Raw genomic sequence first — 14,542 nt, forward strand, 5'->3', positions numbered from 1 at the left:
AGTGCCCCACCCCCACAGGGTAAAGGAGGCATTGCACAGTGTCCATTCATATCCATACATTACAGGACAGGATAGGTCCTCCAGAGTGAGAGACGCTCTTTGTAACTGCTCTTCACTTGGAACAAGATAAGAGGATAATCCTGAACTGAGGGTCCATGTCTAGTAACTCAGGATGCCCTTGAAGTGTATATGAAAATGGATTTTTGTAAACTGGACAATCCATTTAAGATGACCATGGATCTGAACAGACAGTCAGATTGTGTTGAAGCATATTGGGCATTTGTCATGGCTTCGGTGTTGTGCGCATGACACTTTGCCGTGCATGCCGGTTGCCATGGGCAATGCATTTATGTTGGCTTGTATGTGCCTTTCTCCTGGTTCCTACCCTGTCTGGTGCTGGAGGGGTTAACTACCTTGATGGGTGTGGTCACTAGGTGCTTCTTATACCTGTAGCTTAAGGCCAGGAGTCAGTTTAAGATAAGATGCCTTTATTGTCACTGTACAATACAATGTAATACAATGTACAATACAATGAAATGTTGTAAATGTTGTACTCCAGCCTTGGTGTTTTATGTCAGGCATGTATGCAAGTCGTACCCTGTTTGTTGTTCCTCCGGAAGGGGGCTCCATGGTTTCCCGGAGGGGTGAACCAAAAGTCTAGTCAGTGAGCTGTTGCTGGAGTGCTGGTTCCTATGTGTGTCGGTACCTACTGAGTCCGGTATTGTGTTCGGATGTCAGTGAGTTTGCATGGGTTCCAGTTCACCTTTGTGTGGTCTTCTGTTGTGCCGTCCAGCAGCTGCTGCAGGTAAGTTACCATGCCTTCCTTGGTTATTGGTTCAGTGGTTATCCTCGTCACTGGATACTTGCTTGCTGTTCCCCTTGGCTTTTCTCTGCAACTAGGCCGGTTGAAGAGAAAAGCCAAGTGGAACGACAGGCAAGTATCCAGTGGCGAGGATAACCACTGAACCAATAACCAAGGAAGGCATGGTAACTTACCTGCCGCAGCTGCTGGATGGCACAACAGAAGACCACACAAAGGTGAACTGGAACCCATGCAAACGTACTAACATCCGAACATAATACCGGACTCAGTAGGTACCAACACACATAGGAACCAGCACTCCAGCAACAGCTCACTGACTAGACTTTTGGTTCACCCCTCCGGGAAACCATGGAGCCCCCTTCCGGAGCAACAACAAACAGGCTACGACTTGCATACCTGCCGGACATAAAACACCAAGGCTGGAGTACAACTGACTCCTGGCCCTAAGTAACAGGTATAAGAAGCACCTAGTGAGCACACCCATCAAGGTATTTAACCCCTCCAGCACCAGACAGGGGAGGAACCAGGAGAAGGGGAGAAAGGCACATACAAGCCAACATAAATGCGTTTCCCCTGGCAACCGACATGAACGGCAAAGTGTCACACGCACAACACCGAGGCTATGACAGCATTACTGATAATTTTAAATGCACCAGAGATTAGGAGAACTGCTAAGGTCCGTATCTGTCTGCCACCACCTATAGTCTGGACTACAGTGTAAAGCTGGCCATACACATCAGATGAATGTCGGCTGAACCTTGTAGCGTACCTATCATGGAAAAGACCACACAACTGCTATTGGGCTTGAGGGCAGCGAGGCCTGGTGCCAAAATCCTTCTTCAGTTCCCCACATGAAAACTCTGCACTTTCATGCAGCCTCCACTAGGGGGAGCTAGGTCCAAAGCTATTTTACAGCTTCCATTGCAGTCAGTGGTAACTGTATCAATTCCCATGCACTGAGCGCCCTCTAGCGGTGGCTGTAGGCAGACAGTGTGATAATATATTGTGTAAGGGAAGCTGAAATTCGACATATCTGTTCCCTTGTGCTCAAGGGAGAGAAGATGATGCCAAAAGTGTGTGGCTGTTGCTTATTCTCTTTTCCCTGTTGAGAACACATACATTCTTGGCCAAGAAGAAGGTTCTAAATAAAATGCTAGTCTATGTACAACAGCTCTCCGTAGATGGTAAAGAATTTCCCCTGATCCAGCATGCACCAAGAATCTGATAGTCTGGTGGCATGTCTTACTTGGACATAGATCCATGGGATACCTGGCATTTGGGTACACAGCACTTCTGTTTCTGGCATTGGTTGGATTTCCAAAAATTTGGTAGCTTTTTCAAAGAATTCTGAATTATCAGAATTTTACCACATGAATTATGATTGGTCTAAAAAGAATTATGCCTTACTATTAAATAGAGAGGAAAATCTATATTTTTTATGTTACGGTCCCTTTAAAAATGAATTTGCCATGCAGACTACTAAGGTAGGGAAAATGTGGGAAAAAGGCACAGTCAGAGGAAATAAGTCCGGCAGTCAAGTGCAGGGCAGGAGAGGACATAAGTGTCTTGGATGATTTTCAGCTTTTTCATGCAAAACTGCAAATGGAATAAAATGATAACACACATGAATATTTTATGGCAACCATCATTTATATTCACCCCCTGGTGGTCACATGAAGTATTTCACCTATAAATTCTTTTAGGGCATAAGAAAAATGGCTAAACCACATGTTTATTACTGAGAACTGGGTCTGCATGCAATGAGGGTTTTATGCTTCTTGAATGGATAGAGACACTTCCAGATGACGATGTAAATGGTCTTCAGAATCAATGTTTAACTTTGGCACAGCAATCTCTTCATTTTGCTGATTGGTGGTGGTCCCGGGAATGTATCCCCTCTGAAGAATTGTGGGGTAGGCCTGAAATGTGACAACCACTCTCCAGAGTTAGAGTAGATGACCCCTTACTTACAGTTCTTGGTACGTTATACAAACTGCACTACTCAGCAGAGGCAGCGGCGAGCTCAGGAGACGGCTCCTCCCTGGATAAGAAGGTATTAGCGAATGTCCATCTTTGAGCACCATTTTACAGTTGATATGGAATATGCATTCATATAAAAAGTTTATATTACAGCATGATAATATATTTAATGCATTACTTATTATGTATTGATTATTTTTATTACTACTTATCCTGTACTGATCCTGAGTTACATCCTGTATTATACTCTAGAGCTGCACTCACTATTCTGCTGGTGGAATCACTGTGTATATACATTACTTATCCTGTACTGATCCTGAGTTACATCCTGTATTATACTCTAGAGCTGCACTCACTATTCTGCTGGTGCAGTCACTGTGTACATACATTACATTACTTAGGCTACTTTCACACTAGCGTTCGATCAGATCCGTCTGCATTATTTTGGCATATAAAAGCTAAGTGTGAAAATAGCCTCGGACGGATCCGTCCAGACTTTCAATGTAAAGTCAATGGGGGACGGATCCGCTTGAAGATTGAGCCATATTGTGGCATCTTCAAACGGATCCGTCCCCATTGACTTACATTGTAAGTCTGGACGGATCCGCACGCCTCCGCACGGCCAGGCGGACACCCGAACTCTGCAAGCAGCGTTCGGGTGTCCGCCTGTCCGTGCGGAGGCGAGCGGAGCGGAGGCTGAACGCCGCCAGACTGATGCAGTCTGAGCGGATCCGCATCCATTCAGACTGCATCAGGGCTGGACGGAAGCGTTCGGGTCCGCTCGTGAGCCCCTTCAAACGGAGCTCACGAGCGGACAGCCGAATGCTAGTGTGAAAGTAGCCTTATCCTGTACTGATCCTGAGTTACATCCTGTATTATACTCCAGAGCTGCACTCACTATTCTGCTGGTGCAGTCACTGTGCACATACATTACTTATCCTGTACTGATCCTGAGTTACATCCTGTATTATACCCCAGAGCAGCACTCACTATTCTACTGGTGCAGTCACTGTGTACATACATTACTTATCCTGTACTGATCCTGAGTTACATCCTGTATTATACTCCAGAGCTGCACTCACTATTCTGCTGGTGCAGACACTGTGTACATACATTACTTATCCTGTACTGATCCTGAGTTACATCCTGTATTATACTCCAGAGCTGCACTCCCTATTCTGCTGGTACAGTCACTGTGTACATACATTACATTACTTATCCTGTGCTGATCCTGAGTTACATCCTGTATCATACTCCAGAGCTGCACTCACTATTCTGCTGGTGGAGTCACTGTGTACATACATTACATTACTTATCCTGTACTGATCCTGAGTTACATCCTGTATTATACTCCAGAGCTGCACTCACTATTCTGCTGGTGGAGTCACTGTGTACATACATTACTTATCCTGTACTGATCCTGAGTTACATCCTGTATTATACTCCAGAGCTGCACTCACTATTCTGCTGGTGCAGTCACTGTGTACATACATTACTTATCCTGTACTGATCCTGAGTTACATCCTGTATTATACTCCAGAGCTGCACTCACTATTCTGCTGGTGCAGTCACTGTGTACATACATTACATTACTTATCCTGTACTGATCCTGAGTTACATCCTGCATTATACTCCAGAGCTGCACTCACTATTCTGCTGGTGCAGACACTGTGTACATACATTACTTATCCTGTACTGATCCTGAGTTACATCCTGTATTATACTCCAGAGCTGCACTCACTATTCTGCTGGGGCAGTCACTGTGTACATACATTACTTATCCTGTACTGATCCTGAGTTACATCCTGTAATATACTCTAGAGCTGCACTCACTATTCTGCTGGTGGAGTCACTGTGTGCATACATTACATTACTTATCCTGTACTGATCCTGAGTTATATCCTGTATTATACTCCAGAGCTGCACTCACTATTCAGCTGGTGGAGTCACTGTGTACATACATTACTTATCCTGTACTGATCCTGAATTACATCCTGTATTATACTCTAGAGCTGCACTCACTATTCTGCTGGTGCAGTCACTGTGTACATACATTACATAATTATCCTGTACTGATCCTGAGTTACATCCTGTATTATACTGCAGAGCTGCACTCACTATTCTGCTGGTGCAGTCACTGTGTACATACATTACTTATCCTGTACTGATCCTGAATTACATCCTGTATTATACTCTAGAGCTGCACTCACTATTCTGCTGGTGCAGTCACTGTGTACATACATTATATTACTTATCCTGTACTGATCCTGAGTTACATCCTGTATTATACTCCAGAGCTGCACTCACTATTCTGCTGGTGGAGTCACTGTGTACATACATTACTTATCCTGTACTGATCCTGAGTTACATCCTGTATTATACTCCAGAGCTGCACTCACTAACTTAAAAATAGTAAAAAAAAGTAAACAAAAAGTTTTTACAAATATATATTAAAAAAAACACGAAAAGTTAAAAATACTTAACAAAAATAAAGAAATAAACATAATGGGCATCGTCGCGTGCGAAAATGCCCATACAATTAAAGTCTTAACAATATTATTGGCATATGGCAAATGGCGTAACGGGGGAAAAAAACTACCCAATAATTTTTTATAAAAAGCGATCAAAAAGTCACACACTTCAAATTGGTATCACTGAAAAGAACAGATCGTCCCGCAAAAAATGAGCCCTCACACAGCCCCGTACACATAGCTACAAAAAAGTTATAGGGGTCAGAATATGGTTATACATTTTTTTTTCCTCAAAGGTTTTAATTATTTTTTTTTTCAGTATTAAAATGCAAGAAAAATGATACAAGTGTGGTATCGATGTAACAGTACTGACCTGGAGAATGAAGATAACAGGTAAATTTTACTGCATAATGTACAGTGTAAAATTTTTTTTTTTTAAATGTTTTTTTCCCAATTCTACCCCATTTTGATTTTTTTTCCCCCACTTCCTACTACATGGTATGCAACTGTAAATGGTGCCATTAGAAAGTACAACTTGTCCCGCAAAAAATAAGCTCTCATAAGGCTATTTGAATGGAAAAATATAAAAGTTAGAACTATGGGAAGGCGGGGAGGGAAAAATAAAAACGCAGAAAATCTCAGGGTCCTGAAGGGGTTAAAAGAGAAATTTCACATCTGGTTAGTAAAGCCTAGTGCAGATTTAAAGGGGAACTCCAGGATTAGCTAAGCACCTCTGATCGCAGTACACAGATATCGCCTACAACAATGGAACCATACCGCCTTTTTGAAACCCGAAATAAAACCTAAAGAGACGCCAGGGGGTTATTTGCACAAGACATTTGTCAACCTTCTGCTGTTTTACACCACTCCATCCAGTTTCGAAATGTTGCCATGGTTTTTGTGTTGGGCTGATAGAAGCCAGATTTATCAATTGCAACTTTTTAAAAAGTCACCAAAATTGTCGCAGTCTTACTCCAGTAAAAGGGGCGGCAGAGAAATTGGAGGAAATCTCAAGACAGAAGTGTTAGACTTTTGTAAAATTTGGTGTAAATTACGATAACCAACTGACGTGAAAAATTCCCCTTGTCATAGATTTCCCCCAGTGTGCTTGGTTCCCTTGTAGCGCCTCCGCAGGAAAAACTAATCATTACGTGGTGCCCATTGAGATCAATAGGTGGTCAGTGTAATGTAAGGACCTCACTGGGTCCTCCAGGGAGGGAGACGCTCTTTGTAGATAATTGAAGGAGCTCCTGAATGGTGGTCTCCTCTCTTATCTCAGGGAAACAGAATATGGCTTTTCTAAACCAGACTCTCCAGATAAAGAGGTAGTGCCAAGATGTCAACTTATCCCCCATCACAGGGGAGAAGTATCTGACCAGTATTGATCTAGCGACAGGGACCCCCAGTGATTACAAGAATGCCCCCATATGAATGCACACTGCTCCTCCATTTGGCTATCTGCTGTAGTCCCGTAGATAGTGATTGGAGGGGTCAGTGTGCGTGGTTGATCACAAGCATTTATATGGGGGCACGGGACAGGTGGACAGGGGATAAGCTGATAATTTGGCACTTCCCCTTTAAGTCCCGGCAGTACAGTGGCAGACACTGTGGTGGTTGTAAGGGGAAGCAAACCCTCTATTACAGCAAGTTTCTGGAGGAAGCGGACTGGGTAAAAATACCCAATGCTAATTTCTTGTGTATGTATAATGGTGACAATAGATCGGGCCAGAACTCAAGTTATTTTGGGCTTATCTATCAAACTAGTGTAAAGTAGAACTGGCTTAGTTGCCCATAGCAGCCAATCAGATTCCACCTTTCATTTTTAACAGCTCCTTTGGAAAATGAAAGGTGTAATCTGATTGGTTGCTATGGGCGACTGAGCCAGTTCTACTTTACACCAGTTTGATAAATCTCCCCATTTGTGTTTTACTTCCTCACCATGTTCAAGATTATGGCTTACTGTCAGTGAATGGAGACTGACAGTAAGCGGTTCACAGTGCTGAACGTTATAGATAATGTTATAGAGGTTTCTGGGATTATCTATCTATCTATCTATCTATCTATCTATCTATCTATCTATCTATCTGTCTATCTGTCTATCTGTCTACAGTATCTATCTATCTATTTATCTATCTACAGTATCTATCTATCTATCTATCTATCTATCTATCTGTCTGTCTATCTATCTGTCTATCTATCTACAGTATCTATCTACAGTATCTATCTATCTATCTCATATCTATCTATCTCATATCTATCTGTCTGTCTGTCTGTCTATCTATCTTTCTATCTACAGTATCTATCTATCTATCTATCTCTCTCTCTCTCTCATATCTATCTATCTCATATCTATCTATCTATCTATCTATCTATCTACAGTATCTATCTGTCTATCTATTATCTATCTATCTATCTATCTGTCTATCTATTATCTATCTATCTATCTATCTATCTGTCTCATATCTATCTATCTATCTACAGTGTCTATCTATCTGTCTATCTATTATCTATCTATCTATCTCATATCTATCTATCTATCTATCTATCTATCTGTCTGTCTATCTACAGTATCTATCTACAGTATCTATCTATCTCACGTCTATCTATCTATCTATCTATCTATCTATCTATCTATCTATCTACAGTATCTATCTGTCTATCTATTATCTATCTATCTATCTATCTATCTGTCTATCTATTATCTATCTATCTATCTATCTGTCTCATATCTATCTATCTATCTATCTATCTATCTACAGTGTCTATCTATCTGTCTATCTATTATCTATCTATCTATCATCTATCTATCTATCTATCTGTCTCATATCTATCTATCTATCTATCTGTCTGTCTATCTACAGTATCTATCTACAGTATCTATCTATCTCATATCTATCTGTCTGTCTGTCTGTCTATCTATCTTTCTATCTACAGTATCTATCTATCTATCTCTCTCTCTCTCTCATATCTATCTATCTATCTATTATCTATCTATCTATCTATCTACAGTGTCTATCTATCTGTCTATCTATTATCTATCTATCTATCATCTATCTATCTATCTGTCTCATATCTATCTATCTATCTATCTATCTATCTATCTATCTGTCTGTCTGTCTGTCTGTCTATCTATCTATCTATCTCATATCTATCTATCTCATATCTATCTGTCTGTCTATCTACAAACCGGATTCCAAAAAAGTTGGGACACTAAACAAATTGTGAATAAAAACTGAATGCAATGATGTGGAGATGGCAAATGTCAATATTTTAGTTGTAATAGAACGTAGATGACGGATCAAACGTTTAATCCGAGTAAATGTATCATTTTAAAGGAAAAATACGTTGATTCAAATTTTCACGGTGTCAACAAATCCCCAAAAAGTTGGGACAAGTAGCAATAAGAGGCTGGAAAAAGTAAATTTGAGCATAACGAAGAGCTGGAAGACCAATTAACACTAATTAGGTAAATTGGCAACATGATTGGGTATAAAAAGAGCTTCTCAGAGTGGCAGTGTCTCTCAGAAGCCAAGATGGGTAGAGGATCACCAATTCCCACAATGTTGCGCAGAAAGATAGTGGAGCAATATCAGAAAGGTGTTACCCAGCGAAAAATTGCAAAGACTTTGCATCTATCATCATCAACTGTGCATAACATCATCCGAAGATTCAGAGAATCTGGAACAATCTCTGTGCGTAAGGGTCAAGGCCGTAAAACCATACTGGATGCCCGTGATCTCCGGGCCCTTAAACGGCCCTGCACCACAAACAGGAATGCTACTGTAAAGGAAATCACAGAATGGGCTCAGGAATACTTCCAGAAACCATTGTCAGTGAACACAATCCACCGTGCCATCCGCCGTTGCCAGCTGAAACTCTACAGTGCAAAGAAGAAGCCATTTCTAAGCAAGATCCACAAGCTCAGGCGTTTTCACTGGGCCAGGGATAATTTAAAATGGAGTGTGGCAAAATGGAAGACTGTTCTGTGGTCAGGCGAGTCATGATTCGAAGTTCTTTTTGGAAATCTGGGACGCCATGTCATTCGGACCAAAGAGGACAAGGACAACCCAAGTTGTTATCAACGCTCAGTTCAGAAGCCTGCATCTCTGATGGTATGGGGTTGCATGAGTGCATGTGGCATGGGCAGCTTGCATGTCTGGAAAGGCACCATCAATGCAGAAAAATATATTCAGGTTCTAGAACAACATCTGCTCCCATCCAGACGTCATCTCTTTCAGGGAAGACCCTGCATTTTTCAACAAGATAATGCCAGACCACATTCTGCATCAATCACAACATCATGGCTGCGTAGGAGAAAGATCCGGGTACTGAAATGGCCAGTCTGCAGTCCAGATCTTTCACCTATAGAGAACATTTGGCGCATCATAAAGAGGAAGGTGCAGCAAAGAAGGCCCAAGACGATTGAACAGTTAGAGGCCTGTATTAGACAAGAATGGGAGAGCATTCCTATTTCTAAACTTGAGAAACTGGTCTCCTCGGTCCCCAGACGTCTGTTGAGTGTTGTAAGAAGAAGGGGAGATGCCACACAGTGGTGAAAATGGCCTTGTCCCAACTTTTTGGGGATTTGTTGACACCATGAAATTCTGATTCAACATATTTTTCCCTTAAAATGGTACATTTTCTCAGTTTAAACTTTTGTTCCGTGATTTATGTTCTATTCTGAATAAAATATTAGAAGTTGGCACCTCCACATCATTGCATTCAGTTTTTATTCACGATTTGTATAGTGTCCCAACTTTTTTGGAATCCGGTTTGTATCTATCTTTCTATCTACAGTATCTATCTATCTATCTATCTATCTATCTATCTATCTCTCTCTCTCATATCTATCTATCTATCTATCTATCTATCTATCTATCTATCTATCTATCTATCTACAGTATCTATCTATCTATCTACAGTTTCCCTTACGTCCTAACCAGCAGCACATGTGGGGTTTATCCGCCCCAGTGAAACTGGTAGGACAGACGGAATGTTTAATGAAGTAAAGTAATCAAATAAATCCACGCCCCCATTACCTCACTATAAGAGGCCAAACCCCCCATACATCAGTGTGTTTTTTTCTGTCCTTGGGACTGCAGGACAGACGGGGCAGCCATTTGGCTGCCATGCTCTTAGATTTCATGCTAACCTTGTGTTTCTCTTTCAGGGTTGCAGCTTATCTGATCAAGCTGGTGCTGCCGGCATGTTGGAGGCACGGAGCTCATGCATTCAGCTTCCTGTTTGGCTTACACACATTGTGTTCCAGCGCCCTCTGGTGGTTTGTTGCTGAACAACAATGAATAAAGTTTGTTCAAACCTGGCGTCTGACGTCATTTTGGGCGCCAAATTTGAATATATAAAGCCTCCAGTCCTTCCAGGCTGTGCTGTTTGCAGCCTTGGGTTGGTTTCTGAGGCAGACTACTTTAGTCACCAGCTTTCCTGTGTCTGGTAGGTTTGCTGCTTCCTTGGTTAGCTAATGAATAGACATTGTTCATTCATTTTTAACTCTTTCTCTGCAGATAATGTCCTCTGCCGGTGATGGGGATCGGACTGGGCGCAAGACGTCATCCAAGCGCAAGCATTTGGCGTGTAGGGATTGTGACACCCCTCTAGCGGACTCCTATGAATTTAATAGGTGTCCCTCTTGCCGTCCTCCTCCTCTGCCTCCTGATACGGAGCCTACCATACGGGACGTAGTAGTCTGGGTAAAGGACTTTGTGGAGTCCTCAATGAACACCCTAAGGGATTCCGTGTCATCCAGAAGACCCAGTGTCCGATCTCCTCTGAGACCCACTCCTATGCAGGAGGAAGCCTACCATACCGTGGACGAAGTCCATTCCTCTGAGTCTAGCGGGGAGGAAGAAGAGGCTGGAAGGTACGCCTTTCCTGTAGAGAAGACCCAGAGGTTACTTAGATCCATCCGGTCGGGGGACCAGGATGTTGATCCCGGGGAAGCTTCAGAGTCCACCTCTAGGGGGCCAAGGGCCTTCAAAGTGGACGAGACTCTGTCTCGATTAATGAAGCTAGAATGGAAACATCCTGAGAAGGCACCGGTCATCTCAAAGCGCTTCAAGTCCATGTTCCCGATTGTGACTTCCCAATTTGACCAGTGGGGCACTGTGCCCAAAGTTGATTTGGCAATTGCAAAATTGTCTAAGAGGACTCTTGTCCCGGCTGATGACGGCTCCAACTTACAGGACCCGATGGACAGGCGGGTAGAATGCACCTTGAGAAGGTCTTACTCCACTGCTGCTGCTGCTGCATCTGTGGCCATATCCTCTACGGAGGTAGCTGTCTTCCTCCAAAGACGCCTCCGACAGGTGCAGTCGGATATCGACTCTGGCATATCCCGTGATGACATCCTGGCGCAGTTTAAGTCCATTCTACTTGCCGTGGAATTTCTGTGTGACTCTGGCCCACAACAGTTAAAATTAGCCTCTAAAGCTATGGCCCTCTCTGCAGCGGGTAGGAGGCCACTATGGCTAAAACCTTGGGTGGCAGATAATGCCTCCAAGTATAATTTATGCAGCCTCCCTTACGAGCCAGGAAGGCTTTTTGGGACTGAACTGGACCGCATTATGGAGGGTCTTGCCGATAAAAAGGGCAAATGCCTTCCTCAAACCCCTAAGGGTAGGGGTAGGCAGGGTAGAGGGTCCAGATCCTTTCAGGGCCAATCCAGGCCTCAGCGAGGCCGTGGGTCCAGGAGGGGAGGATCATATCGTTCCGGTGGGAACAAAAACAATAAAGCCGACCAGTGACGGCCCTCCCCTTCCGTCAGATCCAGTCATAAATTTGACTCCTATTCTTTCAGACCTCCCAGTCGGAGGCCGTTTAACTTTTTTTCTAAATACCTGGACAGAGTTTGTTCCAGATCCCTGGGTCCTGAATATAATAAGGACAGGGTACAGGATAGAATTTTTATCTGTTCCCCCAGAAAAATTTGTTTTGACAAGATTACTTCCACGCGAGAAGCAAACGGTGTTGGAGGAGTCTATACTGGAATACAGGCGGAAAGGGGCCTTGGAGGAGGTTCCTCCAGAAGAGATTGGATCCGGCGTCTATTCGCCAGTTTTCCTTGTTCCCAAAGCCACAGGAGGTTGGCGCATGATCATAGATCTCCGCTACCTCAACCGATTCATAAAGAAAAGGCGGTTCCGGATGGAAACCATCAAATCGGTAATCAGCATCCTGAGCCCAGGGGACCTGATGGTCACACTGGATCTAAGGGATGCCTATCTCCACATCCCTGTGTGCCAGGCCCACAGGAAGTATCTACGAGTGGCAGTGAGTCTCAGAGGGACGGTGAAACATTTTCAGTTTGCCGCGCTTCCCTTCGGCATCACAACCGCGCCTTACATCTTCACCAAAGTGGTGATAGCTGTAGTAGCTCCCCTCAGATTGAGAGGCCTGGAGATCATTCCATATCTGGACGATTGGCTTCTAAAAGCCCACTCGGTAGAGACGCTTCATCTTCATCTTCTGCAGGCTCAGTCCTTCCTCCAGCGCTTGGGCTGGATTATCAATTGGCAGAAGTCAGAGATTTCTCCCTCCACTACCAGGAGGTTTCTGGGGTTCATAATAGATTCTGCCAACATGACGCTCTACCTTTCTCCGGAAAGGAAGTTACGCATTTCCAAGACTGCAGATCAACTCATGGTTCCCCGCCGGGTAACTATCAGAGTATTGATGAGGATGTTAGGCCTAATGTCAGCAGCCGTGGATGCGGTTCCTTGGGCCTTGTGGCATATTCGCCCTCTTCAAGCGGAAGTTCTGAGTCTATGGGATCGAACTCCCAGAGGGCTAGAGACAAAGTGCTCCCTGTCATCTCAAGCTCGCCGCTCACTGAAGTGGTGGAAACAGGTCAAAGATGGGAGGTCCTTGATCCAACCTTGTTGGATCCTGTTGACGACAGATGCATCCCTTCTAGGCTGGGGTGCCCATCTAGAGGAACTTCAAGTTCAAGGATCCTGGAGCCCTCAAGAGCGTTTGATGTCATCCAATCTGAGAGAACTCAGAGCAATCCGGATGGCTCTCTTTCATTTTTTCCCCCTTATCAGAAACAAGGCTGTAAGGGTTCGCTCAGACAATTCTACTGCGGTATCTTACATCAACAAACAGGGAGGCACCAGGTCTCAGAGTCTACTCTCAGAAGTAGGTCTAATTCTGTCTTGGGCAGAGCAGAATCTTTCCCACCTTTCAGCAGTCCACATTCGGGGGTCCCTGAATGTGGTTGCGGACCAGCTCAGCAGAGGAGTCCCAGCTCTGGGAGAAATGTCTCTGAATCAGGAGATCTTTCATCAGATCACTCTCCGGTGGGGTCGCCCGGACATAGATCTCATGGCGACAAGATTCAATGCCAAAGTGGAAACGTTCTGTTCCCTGTATCGGGAGGACAATCCCTTGGCAGTAGATGCTCTGTCAATTCCATGGGAGTTCAGGCTGGCCTACATCTTTCCTCCCATCGCCATGATACCCAGGGTATTGATGAAGATTCGGCAGGACCAAGCCTCAGTAATAGCCGTGATTCCATTCTGGCCCAGGAGGTCTTGGTTTACCCTGCTCATGCAGATGAGCCGAGGGCAATATTGGAAGCTTCCCCCAATGCAGAACCTGGTGTCCCGGGGCACTCAGCTCTGCCTGGATCCATCCAGACTCAATCTGACAGCCTGGAGATTGATGAGTCCCTTCTAGAGCCTGAAGGGCTATCAGCAGCGGTCTTAAGAACGATGTCTCATTCCAGAGCTCCTGCGACTGTCAAGGCCTACGCCAGGGTAAAGCGCATTTTTCTTCTATGGTGTGCATCTCATCAAGTACCATCTCAGGATCCTCCAGTATCAGCTATTCTTCAGTTCATGCAGGATGGACTAGATAAGGGCCTCAGCCCTTCTACACTCAAGGTACAGATCTCTGCTCTGTCAGCCGCCTTTGGCAGATCTTTACATCAAGACCCTCTGATTAAGAGGTTCCTTAAAGGAGCCGTACGTCTTAAGCCTAGCATTTCAAGACCTATACCGCAGTGGGATCTCTCAGTGGTGCTTAAAGGGTTGAGTGGTCCTCCCTTTGAACCCTTGGAAGAAGTGGACTTTAAGTTTTTATCCTGGAAGGTAACCTTTTTGTTGGCCGTAACTTCGGCCAAACGCATTTCAGAGCTTCAGGCTTTTTCGGCGTATGAGCCATACACTTTATTTTTACCGGACAGAGTCCTTTTACGTTTTTTACCCACCTTTTTGCCTAAGGTGCCCTCTGTGCACAACATTAATCAAGT

The 14,542-nt window shown here is 44.0% G+C and overlaps 1 protein-coding gene across 1 annotated transcript in view; it reads left to right on the plus strand.

Annotated features, from left to right (window-relative positions):
- Nucleotides 1-10,625: 10,625 nt before the first annotated feature.
- Nucleotides 10,626-14,542, plus strand: part of LOC122919637 — a 4,465-nt gene continuing 548 nt past the window's right edge. The window contains exons 1-2 of the mRNA XM_044268775.1: nucleotides 10,626-11,152; nucleotides 14,018-14,542. The exon at nucleotides 14,018-14,542 is cut by the window's right edge and continues 548 nt beyond it. Coding sequence (XP_044124710.1) covers nucleotides 10,800-11,152; nucleotides 14,018-14,542 — 878 coding nt within the window. The 5' untranslated portion in view covers nucleotides 10,626-10,799. The remainder of the gene's footprint in view (nucleotides 11,153-14,017) is intronic.

The sequence above is a fragment of the Bufo gargarizans genome, chromosome 9, assembly GCF_014858855.1.
Source record: "Bufo gargarizans isolate SCDJY-AF-19 chromosome 9, ASM1485885v1, whole genome shotgun sequence".
NCBI classification, from domain to species: domain Eukaryota; kingdom Metazoa; phylum Chordata; class Amphibia; order Anura; family Bufonidae; genus Bufo; species Bufo gargarizans.